Raw genomic sequence first — 17249 nt, 5'->3', positions numbered from 1 at the left:
AGTAGCTGGGACTACAGGCGCCCGCCACCACGCCCGGCTAATTTTTTTGGTATTTTTAGTAGAGATGGGGTTTCACCATGTTAGCCAAGATGGTCTCGATCTCCTGACCTCATGATCCGCCCATCTTGGCCTCCCAAAGTGTTGGGATTACAGGCGTGAGCCACCGCGCCCGGCCTATGATCATTCTTCTAAAGGAGATCTTAGAAGAACAAATGAAAATGTGAAATCAAGAGTACAAACTCAATATGCAGAGTTATCTGTATGACAAGAGCCAGTTGTCATGCACCTGAAAATGTCAAGTCCTCTGAACCTGAAAGGATTGTGAGAAGAATAAAGACAGTGGGCAAGGATGTGTGTCAAATGGCATAAGATAAAACCGTATCAGAGGGAGCTTCATCATACTCTCTGAGGACTGTACTCAGTGAGAAACCTCAGACTCTCAATTTCTAACCTGCCGGAGAAAAAAAGCCTGAACCTTTCTAATTCCTTCTCCCCCTCACTAAGATAGCAGGCTGCTGAAGAATTGAAAGACACCTACAGAATGTATCCTAGGAGAAGGTTCTATTCTGAGATCCCTAGAGAATAGGCTGGACTGAGAAGTAATTTCTACTGTCCAGCCTCTTAGTTGAACAGATCCAGCAGTGGGAAGGCAAATCTCTCCTTCCTACTCTTCAAATAAGATCTAAGACCATTTAGCCCTGCTGCCAAGATGACACTAACTTTTTTAACAACGAAGTACCATCCCAGGACAGGGGGTGGTGCTGTACTGGGCTGACCCTCAATCTCAAGTTCAAAGAAAACAAGCCCTCTGAAGAAAGGGTACAACTGGTGTGGAAGATAGGAAAGACCTATAACCTACACAGCACCCTGCCTTAAATGGTATTCTAACTATGTACTCTCGCTTACCTTGCAGTATGTCCAGAGTAAGCCTTCCTTCCCAGGAAGGGTAAGTATATCTGCTATTATAATAGGAAGTCTATCACGACTTGAAATTCAAAGGGAGTAATTGCTTATTAGGTTCACAGTGCATAGAACACCATGCCAGATACAACAGCTGTTAGGACTAGTTCTGAGTTGAAGCAGGCAGCCTACATACTTGGAGGAAACTAAGGACCACCAACACATCCTTTCTAACACATATACTCTGCCCTCTTTCCTTTACCTCTTTTCTCTCTCACTTATTTCTTCCCTTTCTCATAGTTCAGACCTGTGGCATCTGTATCCTGATCCTTTAATACAATTCTCCATTAGGATATCTCTGCAGAATCAATGTTTGCATATAGAAAAGGAAAGAGCTAACATTTACAGAGCACTTTCTATGTGGCAAATGTGGTGTTAGATATTTTAACCCGTATTATCTCACTGTCACCACCTAATCCAAGAGTAATGTCCATAGTCACACATGTGGAAACCAAAATTTGGAAAGAGTGAGAGAGGTCTGTAGTTGTTTGTTCTATATTCATCTCTTCTCACAAAACCTAAAATAGTCTAGTTCTTGACTTTTTTCCTCATGTGGTCTTTATTATTATTATTTTTTTCTGAGATGGAGTCTTGCTCTGTCGCCCAGGCTGGAGTGCAGTGGTGCAATCTCAGCTCACTGCAAGCTCTGTCTCCCAAGTTCACGCCATTCTCCTGCTTCAGCCTCCCGAGTAGCTGGGACTACAGGTGTCCACCACCATGCCTGGCTAATATTTTTGTATTTTTAGTAGAGACAGGGTTTCACTGTTAGAGAGGATGGTCTTGATCTCCTGACCTTGTGACCTGCCCACTTCAGCTTCCCAAAGTGCTGGGATTACAGGCATGAGCCACCGCACCCAGCCCCTATTATTTTCGAGACAGAGTTTCACTCTGTTGCCCACGCTGGTGTGCAGTGGCGCAATCTCAATCTCGGCTCACTGCAACCTACGCCTCCAAGGTTCAAGCATTTCTCCTGCCTCAGCCTCCCAAGTAGCTGGGATTACAGGTGCAAGCCACCACACACTCAGCTAATTTTTGTATTTTTAGTAGAGACAGGGTTTCACCATGTTGCCCAGGGTGGTCTTGAACTCCTGACCTCAAGCGATTTGCCCACCTTGGCCTCCCAAAGTCTTGGGATTAACAAATATGAGCCAATGTGCCTAGTCCTCATGTGGTCTTTTAACTTGTCTAACCATCAGTTTGGGGGGAGGGAGGCATGGAAAGAGCCAGAAGAGATGACAAAAAAGGTCTTCTTTATGAGCCTGAACTTTAAATGGTTCAGGTATTTGTATCAAAGACCACAAAGTAGCACTTTAGCTACAACCAGCCCTTTGAGGATAGTGAGGGGGAAAAAAATGTGAAATTTAGTGCTTTGAGAACATTATTACCACCACCATTTAGGTGAATATTCTATTAACCAACAATTTTTACTTAGGGAAGGTACTCAAACACATCCAACATACCTTAATTTATTCAAAGTATATAAATTAAGCAAGCTGTTCATATTATCTCTAAGATTTAAAACAATAACCTATTCAATGATCTCGCCAAAACATTAACTTTTAATTCTGTATAATGTGAGGAATTCAGTGGGGATTCTTTAAAAATGGTTATATTTGGGGGCAGGAACAACTAATTTTATTTCATTTAGAGTTAAGATATCAACAAGTTATTTTTAAGTACCCAGTTTTTAAAATGCCCAAACACTACAGCAGAAGTTTGCAAGCTGCACTGACCTTCAAACAAGGGTTATGGCTATGAGGGTTATCTGACCAAGTGTTCATTAGATATGAAACACATGAGGTTTCCTAGTGAAGATAAGTGAAAAGACATTTTAACACCCACCGACACAATCTAACCCAAACTAACACTGTCCATTCCTTTGTCATATTCACCACTGTCCCTGGCTAGGACAGGCTCTAGCTATGATTTTATTAACATTACCTTAAAACGATAGTGTCCAAAACTATTTCTGAGGCCACCACTCGCCTGCACAGAAAACACCAAGAGAAAAAACAACCAATAATTCTCCCGCTTTTTCCAACATACGTTCACCTGTTTCAGTTCCTTATTCAAGATACCCTCAACCACAGTATTGGTTTACGTACACATTTGTCCTTCATTAGCCAACTGTGGAGAATATACCAGGAGCAATCATGAACCGGGAAGAACTACCATCAACTTTAAGTGGGGCCTATGTCTACCAAAATAATTAACTGGTTATTTTACTAGCACACACAAACTAACATTCGACCAGGCTTATCTGAAACCAAATAACAATGTTCTACCCAAATTAAAAATCAAGTTTATGCATGACACTCCTTTCAACTCAGAAGATTAAATATGATGCTGGTTACAAAACAGAACACTATCAAGTTCCCCATTTTAGTAATTTGGCCTCTATAAATGCTCTTCCACACACATGTAATATAAAATAGAATTTGTTATAGCTCAGACTACATTTTAAGGAAATCTAGTTTTGTATTTTCTGAAAATAAAATATACCTCGTATAGCACATTGGTTTAGGTTCTGAACTGTGCTACATTTTTGCTGTGACATCTTAGACAAATTATCTCTTAGCCTCAGGTACCTTGTCTACCAAATGGTGGCAATACTTGTGAGGATTAAATGACTTAATAATGTACTGTAGCACAGTCTATAATATGGTATGTGCTTAATAAATTATTTTGCCAACATACTTCCCTTTATTAAGATATAGTTAGTGAGCCCATTTTGCAGGTGGTTTCTTTTTCAAGCTACATTAAATTTGGGTCATATGTCAAGAGATAACCACATAAGATTATCTTAATTTCAAAATCACTCTTATTTTAGCATCTTTTAATAACTACTGTTAAAAACCAATCCTTGATTCCCATGCCTAGAATTCTACACTGCTAAGGGGAGGAAAGGGCTTTTTCATTTCCAAAACAATACTGTTACTCCACCACTAAGTCTCACTATCTTGTGCTAACAACCATGCCTGAAAACAACCTCAGTTTTCCTCCTGAAAACCAGAGTACCCCCAAAACACCAGCAAATACAGATTCATTTTGCCATCCACTTTGTCTTTAAAGCCCATTACAATTCTCCTAAAAATATTTTATCACTAGGTAAAGTAGGAAGAACATTTTTCACTGTACCCTATCTATGAAAATCTAGAGTCTGACTTTAACACAAGTTGGCAATGAAAATATTCCCCACCTCCAAAAACTGGTATGTACTGGGGAATCTTCTGACTCCCGTATCAATACTCAGAGATGGCCAAAATTTTAAATTTCCATGGGATCAAGATGCAACCAAATCCTGATTAAAAGCAAAGTAGGACATGATTATTAACCACAATGTTTAGAGGAAGATGTTCCAGCTATTTTAGACAGCTTAATCATGTCTAAAATATCAAAAGTCAACAACTTGGAAAACAAGTTGTGCCTTATAACTTCATTTTTAGCATGCTTTAAACTCTACTGAACTTTGCTAAACAAAGAGGTAAAGCCTTCAAAAGTCTTAAAGAGGGGCTTAAAAGTTTCTGGTCGCTAGGTAATATGGGTAGAACAAAATTTAAGAATGAGTTTCCTTCATCAAGCAGTAGAAAGGAATGGTGTTACTTATTAAGCAATGTCATCTTCAACGTTACTTCATTCAAACAGGTAAATTATAGTCATGATTTAATTTTCTGGACTGTTTCAGAGAATATAACGTATGCAAATTAAAATGTGTGAACCTGCCTGCTAATGAAAGTAGTAAGAACAAATCCACAGATCACATCCACCTATATATAATACTGCAACAACAGCAATCTATAAAATGCAATACTGGATTGAAAGCTTCAAGTAAGCCGGGCGCAGTGGCTCAAGCCTGTAATCCCAGCACTTTGGGAGGCCGAGATAGGCGGATCATGAGGTCAGGAGATCGAGACCATCCTGGCTAACACGGTGAAACCCCGTCTCTACTAAAAATACAAAAAACTAGCACGGCGAGGTGGTGGGTGCCTGTAGTCCCAGCTACTTGGGAGGCTGAGGCAGGAGAATGGTGTGAACCTGGGACGCGGAGCTTGCAGTGAGCCGAGATCTGGCCACTGCACTCCAGCCTGGGCGACAGAGCAAGACTCCGTCTCAAAAAAACAAACAAACAAACAAACAAACAAACAAACAAACAAAAAAAAACAAAGCTTCAAGTAACAAAACAGAAGATCTTACCGAAACAAAAGAACCTGGTTCATTCTTGGTAGTGCAACATAATGGGTCGTGACCTATATTATCCTTTCTGTACAGTATTCTCACATTTTGGGAATAACTGTTCACTCTACCATATGGCACAAATTTCTGTAAGATTATTAAGAAGGTCTGAATATTCTATTAAATTTAAAGAAAAACCTAAGGACTAAAAAATAAGCTGCTGTCTGCGATTCATATTAAACTAACGTTTCTCCAGTAAACCGAAGGAGTGAGCACAAGCCCAAGTCACTGAATGGGGCCAAACTTTTAGAAGCCTCATTCCAAACAGAACTGTCCCTAATTTATTAAGAACAAAACACTAGCAAAACCAACTTGTGAACTGGGCCTTCAGTACAATTAAGCACATCCTGTTTCATAAAACAGTAATAATGAAAAGCTTGAAGGGGCCGTCATTCTAAAATTGCAAATCTACCCATAAACGACAGTCCTGGGCTGGAAACCAGAATGTCAAATTCTTGTGCTGAAATCAACTTTTCACATGGCCTGAGGCAGGCCATTCTACTATTCTAAGAATGCTCAGACACACAAGTATGTAATAATGTTCCAAACACTTTTTTCTTTGGGGGGGGCACTTCCTGTAAATAAAAAGTTTCTATGACTGGGAAAGGAACAAAATAAAGTGATAAAGGAAACAGGAATACCTCTGGCACACCTTCCTCAAACGAACAACATTAAAAACAAAACACACACACACAGTTAATTTTAATCTAGCCTACTCTTCCCACAATGGACACACCTACAGTTTCTTATCAAAATGTACAAGACTCAAAGCTCATTTAATTCAATTCTGAATCTCACTCAACAAGCATCAAGTACATTGGAAGCCTCTTTACAGCGATATCCCCACCAGTTTCAGATAAATGCCAGCAGGGACTCTGTAGTTATGACTTCTATCAAACGACCTCCTGATCCATATTTCTCCTGGACATACACATGCAGATTCATTAACCAAAACCTACCCAACACTCCTTACATCGCGCATACGTTGGCATTTTCAGTCTATAGGTGGGTCCTGGAACAGCTAAAACCAGGAAGCTCCAGGGTAATTAGAGGACTTGGGAGAAGTCATCTTGGGACAGGTGGAAAACCCAGAGCAATCACGAATCAGAAACAAGCTGTCCCTGATCACCTCTGCTTCCCGTCCCATCCAAACTTCACCCACCCGGGTTTCAGAAACCCAGGAGGGAGAGGCCATTTTAATGAGGCCTGGCTGAGGAACGAAGGGAGAAGAGGAAATCAGGGAAGGGCGTTGGGAAAGGAAGGCCGAGCACTTTGCCACAATAGTACCCGAGTCGGATGGCAGCACCTGGAGCCCGAAGAGGGAGGAGCTGGACTTAAGGGCCCAGCAGGGGTAAAAAGTAGCGGTGGCCTACCACGAGGGGGGCCGAGTGATCCAAACCCGGGGAGCGCGGGCCCCTTACCCCCATGCGGGGAAAGGACCCCTTCTCGGGCCAACCGCACCGACCCTCGCCCCTGGGTCAGGGGCTACTACCCAGAGATCCAGAAGGCGGGAGTTGGCTAGTGCCTGGTTCTCCTCATCTGGCCATGCGGCGCGGGGGCGTCCATCCTGAGGGGTCCGGGAACCAAGAGGGCACGGGGGGTGCCGGACGCGGCGCTCACCCGCGGGCCGCCTCCAAGCTCTTAATGAGCTTCTTGATCTTCCAGATCTCCACGTTCCTGTCGGCAGCACTGGGGTCGTCCGCCATCTTCTCGCCTCCTCCTCCCTAGAGCGGCCCGGCGGGGCCCGGAGACACCAAGACCACAGAGTTAGCGCCGCCGCTGGGGCAGAGCGGCCCCCTTCCTCGCCACCCCCGAGAGGCCCTCTCCTCCCGCCCGGCGCAGCTCGCCACAGAGATCGCCGGCCTTTCCCTCCCCATGCCTTACCTAAGGGCCCAGTCCTGGGCGGCAGCGGCTGCTCCTCCCCGGCGGCGGCTCCGCGGCGGCGGCGGCTCTGACGTAGGACACCGGCTCCCTCTCTCCAGGCAGCTGCATGTGTTGCAATCCGCTCACATGGGGCCTGTGACATCACTTCCTCCGCCAGGGGCGGAGTGGAAGGCGGCGGGCGGAAGGGAGGGGGCCGGTGCGAGTGAGGAGAAGCTCTGCGTCCGCCGCGACTTCTCATTGGCTCTCTGCCCCGCAGCCTACAATGAACCTGCCGATTGGCCGCAGCTGGGTCCGCGCTGTCTTGTGAGGTAGAGGCTGGGGGGGTGGGAGGTGCCACCTTTCTTCCGGCCCGGCAAGCCGAGAGGAGGAAGCGGGCGGAAGCCGGTGGCTCTCGCGAGTTTATTGAGAGCCCCCGTCAGGCTCGAATGGGGGTGGTTCTTAAAGAGAGACGACCGGGGTTGTCGTCTTTTCCGTCCCTTCTCCATTAATAGGATGGACATCTGAGGCTTTGTGACGCGAAGCTAGGCACTTGGACCCGACGCGCGGTTTGAACAGTGCTTGAGAAGCCGCGAAGAAGCGCCTCGCGCCCAGCGGCTTCTTCGCTGACGAAGTGCTGCGGTCTGCGTGCGTCACGGCTGCGCGGAATAGTGTGGAGGAGTCCTGGCCAGTAGGTCTGGATGAGGAGCCTGCCTCCGGGCGGTCTGGGACCCTCACCTGCAGGGGCGAAAGAGGCCTGTTTTCTTTCGCCCCGGAGCTAGGACGGGCTCACTTTGGACTTAGAACTTTATGGGGTGGAAGACAGCGGGGGCTGCCTGAGCTTGGAGACCTGAGGTATCTGACCCCATGTATGGTTTGGCCTGAGCCGTTGAGAACGGAGGTGGAGAGAGTTGAAATAAAATGGGCATCCACATACGGTTAGAACTTTATCTTTTTGAGTTAGGATTTTTAGGTGGCTACTTTGTCACCTCGTCTGGGTTCAAATATTGAGCCCAGACCGTGTGCTGGACCCTGTTTTCCTGGGGATACAGAGGTAAACCAAACAGATGACAGTACTTACCCCTCATGGAGCTTGTAGTCGATTGGGTTTCTAACCGTTTGTGATTTTATATTTTTTATAATAAAATAACTACACACATGCTTCAGTACTTCAGGGTGCTCTGAGAGTGTATGGCGGGGACGCACCTCTGAAATGAGACCCAAAAGGTGAGTAAGAGTTTGTCAGGAGGAAGCAGAACACAGTTGAGAAATACAGAAACGCCAGTGTGGTGGCACAGTCAGGGAAGGGGAGAGAGGTTTGAAGGAGCAGCAGGGGAAGAGATCATGTAGGGCCTTTTAAGCCAGATTCAGAAGTTTGGTTTCTTTCAAGAACAGTGGGTAGTTTAAAGCGTTTAGAGCCCTGGTTTGGACTGGAGAGAGCACAGGAGAAGCTCAGAGACCATTTTGGCTGCTTCATTATCATGTGAGAGATGATTTTCTCTTACACTAGGGTGCTGACAGTGCAGATAGAAGTGAATGAAGGGCCTGATACAGTGGCCAACGGCTGTAATCTCAGCACTTTGGGAGGCCAAAGGGAGGATCGCTTGAGCTCGGGAGTTTGCGAGCAGCGTGGGCAACATGGCAAGATTCCGTCTCTACAAAAAGTACAAAAAATTAGCTGGATGTGGTGGCCCGCGCCTGTAGTCCCAGCTACTTGGGAGGTTGAGGTGGGAGGACCCCTTGAACCCAGGAATTCGAGGCTGCAGTGAACTGAGATCACACCACTGCACTCCAGCCTGGGTGACAGAGCAAGACCTTGTCTCAAGGGGAGGAAACAAAAAGGGGTGAATAGGACTGAATGATGGATTAGATGAGGAAAACCAAGAATGGTTCCCAGAGTACTGAAGTGGTGACATTTACTGAGGTGGGAAAGGTGAGGAGCAGGTGTTGGGGGATGATTGAGAATTTCATCTTGGGCCTGTTAAGTTTGAGATTGCTTATGAGACATGTAAGTAGTGATGTCAATTATGTGCTTTCATTTGTATGGTCTTTGAATACTTTTTTCGTGTGTTATAAAGTTTGTCCACACTTTGAAGATGGGGGTATGACCTCCATTTCATACATTGGAAACTGAGGCAAAGAAAAGTGAAAGGGACCTGTTCAGAGTCCCACAGCTAGTTTATGGCTTCCCGACTCCATGTTTGGTGTCCAGTGTATTATACAGTGACCCCATTACCTATATTTTCATAGGGTGGGGACACGGTCATACTTCTCTCCCCCAGGAAATGAATCTCAGGTTGGAACCTCTTCCATTTTGTAGTTTTTGGCATATGTTCACTTGTTATATAATATTGTACTCCTGCTGTGTGTGTGTCATCCACTGTGTTTAGTAGTGAACGGAGGGGCTGCCTTAGTCTTAAACACTACTTACTAACTAGGAATCAACTGTGTCCAAGGTTTTCCTTCATTCCTCTTGCCCTATTTCCATATTAGATTGTCCTACTCTACCCTTCCTGTTCTCTTTTTTGTTTTGTTTTGTTTTGAAGACGGAGTCTCGCTCTGTTGCCCAGGCTGGAGTGCAGTGGCATGATCTTGGCTCACTGCAACCTCCACCTCCCGGGTTCAAGTGATTCTCCTGCGGCAGCCTCCTGAGTAGCTGGGACTACAGGCGGGTGCCACCACACCCAGCTAATTTTTTGTATTTTCAGTAGAGAAGGGGTTTCACCGTGTTAGCCAGGATGGTCTTGATCCCCTGACCTCGTGATCTGCCTGCCTTGGCCTCCCAAAGTGCTGGGATTACAGGTGTGAGCCACCACGCCTGGCCAATTTTTTTTTTTTTTTTTAATAGCAGAGACAGGGTTTCACCATGTAGGCCAGGCTGGTCTTGAACTCCTGACCTCAGAAGATCTGCCTGCCTCCGCTTCCCAAAATGTTGGGATTACAGGCGTGAGCCACCACACCTGGCCTCCTCTTCGTTTTGATGTTTGTGTTTACAGCATTGCTTCAGGTCCATGCTTGAAGGCTTTCATCTGTGTGATTCAGCCTGAAGTAAGCATGATGACATCCCAAGTAGGACTGCTGTTTGTCAGTCTCTGAATTTCTTATTTCTTAGACAATTTCAGGCCCAGGTAGCCCCAAAAGCTCTTGGCCTAGTTGTTGCAAATTCACCATCTCTGCATTTAGAATTAGAAATCAGTGCATTAAAAGCAAAAGCTGGGATAGTTATCTACCTGAAGAGATTTGGGAGGTATGGAGCACGGATGGTAGTGCCTGCATCAAGGCTTTTTAAATGGGACCATGACAATACATTGTTGAGGAGGAATGTTCTGTGATATAAAAGTGATACAGATTTTTCAAACTCCTAAATGGTGAGAACAGAATATATAAACTCTCTAAGCACACAGAGTGTCTGAAAAATAAAGAAATTGTTCTGTATGATCTCAGAACTTCCTCCTCAGCTCAAACAATAACAAAGTTAGATATTGGGATATAGGTGATGTTCCTTGCCAATTAGGTGGGGGTAGGTAAGTTTTCGTTTCGTTTTTTTTTTTTTTTTTTTTTGATTCAGGGTCTCACTGTTGCCCAGGCTGGAGTACAGTGGTGCAATAATGACTCACTGCAACCTCGACCCCAGGGCTTAAGTGATCCTTCCACCTCCGCCTCCCTAGTAGCTGGGACCACAGGCATAGACCGTGATGCCTGGCTAATTTTTGTATTTTTAGTAGAGATGGGGTGTCACCATGTTGCTCAGGCTGATCTCGAACTCCTGACCCCACGTGACCCACCTGCCTCAGCCTCCCAAAGTGCTTGGGATTGCAGGCCTGTTATGTTTTGATGTTGAAAGCAGAAATAAGTCTTTGTGCTTAGAGAGACCTGGTCTCTACAAAAAGAAGAAAAAAAAAATCAGCCAGGCACAGCAGCATGTGCCACTAGTCCCAGCTACTGAGGAGGCTGAGGCAGGAAGATCACTGGAGCCCAGGAGTTTGAAGTTGCAGTGAGCTGTGATCACTGCACTCCAGCCTGGATGAGAGAGCAAGACCCTTTCCCCCCAAAAATAGCTACAGAATGAGGTTATTGGTTACTAATGTGAAGATAAGTTTAAGAGTAACGAAGATAGACCACACACAGTGACTGATGCCTGTAATCCTAGGACCTTGGGAGGCCAAAGCAGGAGGATTGCTTGAACTCAGGAGTTGGAGTACAGACTGAGCAACCTAGCGAGACCTCATCTATACTACAAAATTTAGCTGGGCATGGTGGTGCACACCTGTAGTCCCTAGCTACTCAGGAGGATCACTGGAGTTCAGAGAAAAAAAAAAAAGAGTAGCCAAGATGAAGGAAGGGATGGTTGTGGTGAGATTTGCTAAAGGGCTATCTTTGACTCTTCTGGAAGTCAGTATGGTTGTTAGAGGAAAGCTTTCTCTCTTTTTTTTTTTTTTTTTTGAGACATAGTCTCGTTCTGTCATCCAGGCTGGAGTCAGTGGCGCGATCTCAGTTTACTGCAACCTCTGCCTCCCGGGTTCAAGGGAGTGATTCTCCTGCCTCAGCCTCCTGAGTTGCTGGGACTAGAGGTACGCACCACCACACCTGGCTAATTTTTGTATTTTTAGTAGAGACGGGGTTTCACCATATTGGCCATGCTGGTCTGGAACTCCTGACCTTGTGATCCACCTGCCTCGGCCTCCCAAAGTGCTGGGATTACAGGTGTGAGCCACTGCGCCTGGCCAGGATATAAGTTACAATAAATGAAGACCTAAGCTGTAGTAGTACAACATAAAACAAGATTTAAGGTTTTTATAAATTGACCTAGGACAAGTTGTTTATGGAGTGCAGTGTGTGTGAAAGGGACTTGGAATGGGCAAGTGTAAGGTATCCTTTGTTCCCCTGTGGACACCTAGTGGTGAAATGTAATTCTTCAGTTGGAGGGGGGACCGCAGCTAAGGAATGAGTTTCCTCTCTAGAGGATCAGACATCTTTACATGAATTTGTAGTCTTGTTAAATTAAGCAGATACTGGCCATTAATGCTTTACTCTGTAATGATTTCCTCCTTAAGAAAATAAGGCCCATGGAGAACTAAAACTTAGTTTTTCTCATTCTCTCAGTATAAAAAAGGTGTCTGTGTGTGAGAATACCTGTTCTAGGGAGAGCTCATTAGCTGGGGTCTACCTCTAGCATATAAGAGCATTTATAGGGAGAGCCTGAACCCTGCCCTTGACCCACCTGAAGAGGCAAGTGCTTAATTCTGCCAGTTGCCAGTGGTGCCTTGTTTGACTCAATAGAGACACCTGTAGAATAGCTAGACAGAGGCTAATCTTTTAGTTGAATTCCATAAATATTTATTGCATGCCACTTTTTTGATCCAGCACTGAGACAAGTGCTGAAAATTTTTAGATGTAATTCAGTTCTTATATTTATGGTCTTTTGTGGGGGTGCAGGGGAGACAGGGATGTTAAATAAGTAAGATAACAGATAAAGTAAGTAGTTGTTTCTTGGACTGAAGCAGAAATAAACAAGGTGAGCCTGGAACATCTTGTTATATCAGTAAGCAAAGAAAGTAACATAGACTACTGGGGTTTTGTCAAAAGGATTTAAGAGCCAACAGGAAGAGGCTCTCACGCCAAGGTTAGAACAATTTGAGTATCACTAAGAAAAGTTGCAATGAAGTGAAACATAAAAATAAGTTGAAATCCATGAGTTCACAGTGACAACCAAGAAACCTAATTTCCCCACTTTTGATTATGGAACTAATTGTGAAAACTAGTAAATTAAGGAGAAGAGCTGAGCATTTAACTGGTCTTCCCTTATATATATAGTTACATTGCAGTGTAACGTGGTACTTGTTAAAAGGGGAATTTCCTTACTATAGAGGTATTCCAACTAAAAATGAAAAGAGAAGTAAAATAATAGACCTTTAATGAAATTAGAGATTTCGGTAATGATCATCAGTGGCTACTAACATGACAAAAGAGCCAACCGAAATTATGTTTGGAATTCATGTTAATATTTTAAATTCTGATGGCAGTACACACCACCTGTTGTAGAAAAATGAAACAGCCTGGGTGAAAGGCTCATACTTTTAATCCCAGTGCTTTGGGAGGGCAAGGTGGGAAGATCACTTGGCTCAAGGAGTTCGAGACCAGCCTGAACAATATACATAGCAAGGGTGCCATTTCTACAAAAATCATTTTAAACTAGCTGTGTGTGGTGGTGAGCACCTGTAGTCCTAGCTGCTTGGGAGGGTGAGGCAGGAGGATTGCTTGGGCTCAGGAGTTTGAGGTTACAGTGAGCTATGATAGCACCACCACACTCCAGCCTGGGGAACAGAGTGAGATCCTATGTCAAAAAAACTGAACTTGAATTGGATTAAATGGGACAAAGGAATACATTAAATTACATCACAGGGAAGCAATTAGTAAAATCTAGAATGTAGGAGACGCTACGGGACCAGTGGTCCAGTTTCTAAAATAAATTGCAAAGGGGAAAAAAGGCAGGGAAGCCTAAATTGAAAGGAACTTGGACATGTCAAACAATGTGGGTGTGACCCTTGGTTCCTGACTCAGATAAACTTTAAAGTTATGAGACTATTGGGAAAAGCATACTCTTTTTTGCTATAAAGATGTTAAAAGGTGTGACAATGATATATTTTGTAGTATAATCCTTTTAGAAGTATATACTTTGAGTCAGCTGACTCAAAGGTGCAATGTCTCACGCCTGTAATCCCAGCACTTTGGGAGGCCGAGGCGGGCAGATCATGGTCAGGAGATCGAGACCATTCTGGCTAACACGGTGAAACTCCGTCTCTACTAAAAAATACAACAAAACAAAACAACAAACAAAAAAAGCCAGGCATGGTGGCGGGCGCCTGTAGTCCCAGCTATTCAGGAGGCTGAGGCAGGAGAGTGGCATGAACCTGGGAGGCGGAGCTTGCAGTGAGCAGAGATTGTGCCACTGCATTCCAGCCTGGGCAACAGAGCAAGACTCCGTGTCCAAAAAAAAAAAGTATATACTTTGAGTCAAATTATGAATTCTAGAATTTGCTTCAGAATAATCCAGAAGGTAGGGAAAAATGTCATAAAAGAGATGAAGGCCAGGCACAGTGGCTCACACCTGTAATCCCAGCACTTTGGGAGGCTGAGGTGGACGGATCACTTGAGCTCTAGAGTTTGAGATCAGCCTGGCCAACATGGCAAAACCCTGTCTCTACTAAAAATACAACAATTAGCTGGGTGTGGTGGTACATGCCTGTAACCCCAGCTACTACTTGGGAGGCTGAGGCAGGAGAATCGCTTGAACCTGGGAGGCAGAGGTTACAGTGAGCTGAGATTGTGCCACTGCACTCTAGTCTGAGTGACAGAGCAAGACTGCAAAAAAACAAAAAAGAACAAAAAGATGAAGTTGCTAAATGGAACATTAAGATGTTAAAAAATAAGAGCGTAGGGACGGGTGCCGTGGCTCATGCCTGTAATCCCAGCACTTTGGGAGGCCAAGGTGTGCAGATCACCTGAGCTCAGGAGTTCGACACCAGCCTGGGCAACACAGTAAAACCCTGTCTCTACTAGACATACAAAAAATTAGCCAGGTTTGGTAGCGTGCGCTTGTAGTCCCAGCTACTCCAGAGGCTGAGGCAGGAGAATCGCTTGACCCTGGAAGGTGGAGGATGCAGTGAGCTGAGATCGTGCCACTGCACTTCAGCCTGGGCAACAAAGTGAGACTCCAGCTCAAAAAGAAAAAAAAAAAAAAGAGCATAAGAAGTTGAGTGAAATGATCTGTGTGAGCTGAGTGGGGAAGGTATACAGAGGAGGTAGATGGTAGACCAAGGATGCTAAATAAATGCACAGGATTGAGGGGATGGCAAATGGCAAAGGGGTGACCGGTAGGATATGACTTGAAGCCATTTAAGCTAGTAAATTTTCCATGTAATGGTTAACCCTGTTTGGGACAGACTCCAAGGAACCAGTGAAAGCGATGGACCACTTTCCTAAAAATAATCAATATTCACAATCTTGCACTTTATAATCAGTCCCTTATGGACTCTCCACCCCACACCCCCATCACCTTTGACCCTAATCTTCACTTTCTCAGTCAGGGGCTTCAACAATCTGTTTAAGAGCCTGTGAGTTTGGCAGAACATTTTACTTTCCCATTCCTGATTGCAGTGATGATGCCTACATTAAAGGCTGGTTTGATGTTCAGCTGCAGTCTTTAGTTAATCAAGACAGATTACCTGACCTGCTGTAACAAAAATGGCTCCTTCTCATAGGTTTAACTATAAGAAATTGGTGATATTCAGTTGTTTATCCACTCAAATGCCTGTTTCAGCAATTCTGTAATTGCTAAAGTAAAGCTCCTGCTTGCTGTTCAGAGTGCAGGGCACCCTATAGCTCCTTTATCTGTTCCCAGGGCTTTCACTCATTTTGTGTTCTGATACTAGAGGTGGGGAAAGGGAGAAGACAAAGCCCTTACAAAGTGGCCTTATGAGCCGGGCACGGTGGCTCATGCCTGCAATTCCAGCACTTGGGAGGCCGAGGCGGCGGATTACGAGGTCAGGAGTTCAAGACCAGCCTCACCAAGATGGTGAAACCCCCGTCTCTACTAAAAATTCAAAATTTAGCCGGGTGTGGTGGGACGCACCTGTAATCCCAGCTACTCAGGAGGCTAAGGCAGCAGAATCGCTTGAGCCTGGGAGGCAGAGGTTGCAGTGAGCCAAGATTTCACTATTACACTCCAGCCTGGGTGACAGACACTGTCTCAAAAAAACAAAACAAAAAACCTGGCCTTATGACCAGAGAAGAGAATAGAGTTGCAATGGTATCTGAAGTGGTGAAGGGTCTCTTGAATATTGGTTATTTCCAAAATTTGAATTGTTTCTTCATACCCAGTCTTCTCATGCACTGTTTGAAAGACTTGCTTTTATTTCTGCTGCTCCATCTTGCTGTAGTCACTACTATAAATGTTATGTGGATCAAAGAAATGCAACATCTTGATTTCCCTGAGAATTGACACATTATGTACACATGTATGTAGTATTTCTACTGATAATGTATACCTCACTCAACACAAATAATCAGGTTGGGCACTGTGTCTCATGCTTGTAATCCCACCACTTTGGGAGGCTGAGGTGGGACTGCTTGAGGTCAGGAGTGTGAGACCCTGTCTCTACCAAAAAAAAAAAAAAAAAAAAAAGAAAAAAAAATTAGCCTGGCATAGTAGCGTGCGCCTGTGGTCCCAGCCACTCCACAGGCTGAGGTGAGAGGATCACTTGAGATCGAGAGGTTGAGGCTGAAGTTAGCTGTGATGGCACCACTGTATTCCAGCCTGTATGACAGAGTGAGACCCTGCCTCAAAAGAAAAAGACATATATAAGCCAGGTGTGGTGGTGTGCACCTGTAGTCCTAACTACTTGGGAGGCTGAGGCAGGAGGATTGCTTGAGCCCAGGAGTTTGAGGTTGCAGTGAGCTATGAATGCACCACTGCACTATAGCCTGGGTGACAGCAAGACCCTGTCTCAAAAAACAACATAACAAAAGGAGGCCGGGTGCGGTGGCTCACGCCTGTAATCCCAGCACTCAGGGAGGCTGAAGCCGGTGGATCACCTGAGGTCAGGAGTCTGAGACCAGCCTAGCCAACAAGGTGAAACCGCATCTCTACTGAAAATACAAAAATTACACTGGGCACAGTGACTCAAGCCTGTAATCCCAGCACTTTGGGAGGGCGAGGGGAGTGGATCACCTGAGGTCAGAGGTTCAAGACCAGTTGGACAACATGGTGAAACCTCGTTTCTACTAAAAGTCCAAAATTAGCTGGTTGTGATGGCAGGGTGCCTGTAATCCCAGCTACTAGGGAGGCTGAGCCAGGAGAATTGGCTTGAACCTGGGAGGTGGAGGTTGCAACTGAGATCGCACCACTGCACTTCAGCCGGGGCAACAGGAGATTGTCTCAAAAAAAAAAAAAAAAAAATTAGCTGGGTGTGGTGGTGGGCACCTTTACTCAAGAGGCTGAGGCAGGAGAATTGCTTGAACCCAGGATGCAGAGGTTGAGGCTGCAGTGAGCCAAGGTCACACCACTGCAATCCAGCCTGGGCAACAGAGAAAGACTCCATCTCAAAACAAAAACTAAAAAAAAAAAACAAAAAAACAATAATAAACCCCAAAACAGGAGGTTGGTGTAAGAGGGATACCGTAAGCTCTTGGGACCT

At 45.0% G+C, this 17249-nt stretch overlaps 1 protein-coding gene across 5 annotated transcripts in view; it reads right to left on the bottom strand.

The window, feature by feature from the left end:
* ETF1 (eukaryotic translation termination factor 1) overlaps positions 1-7281 on the bottom strand; it is a 43203-nt gene extending 35922 nt beyond the window's left edge. For 2 of the 5 annotated variants that reach the window (XM_011997250.1, XM_011997248.1), the window contains exons 1-2: positions 7078-7281; positions 6814-6917 (exon numbers count right to left, since the gene is read on the bottom strand). Coding sequence is in view for 2 of the 5 variants with exons in the window: in XM_011997248.1 (XP_011852638.1) it covers positions 6814-6899 (86 nt within the window). In the remaining 3 variants the exon portion in view is untranslated. Of the gene's footprint in view, positions 1-5505; positions 5772-6614; positions 6918-7077 lie in introns of those variants that run through there. The other 3 variants (XM_011997252.1, XM_011997249.1, XM_011997251.1) reach the window with 2 other exon arrangements.
* Between the last annotated feature and the right edge of the window lie 9968 nt (positions 7282-17249).

Source organism: Mandrillus leucophaeus, unplaced genomic scaffold (assembly GCF_000951045.1).
Source record: "Mandrillus leucophaeus isolate KB7577 unplaced genomic scaffold, Mleu.le_1.0 Scaffold534, whole genome shotgun sequence".
NCBI classification, from domain to species: Eukaryota; Metazoa; Chordata; class Mammalia; order Primates; family Cercopithecidae; genus Mandrillus; species Mandrillus leucophaeus.
This window is presented reverse-complemented; position numbering and strand designations above follow the sequence as displayed.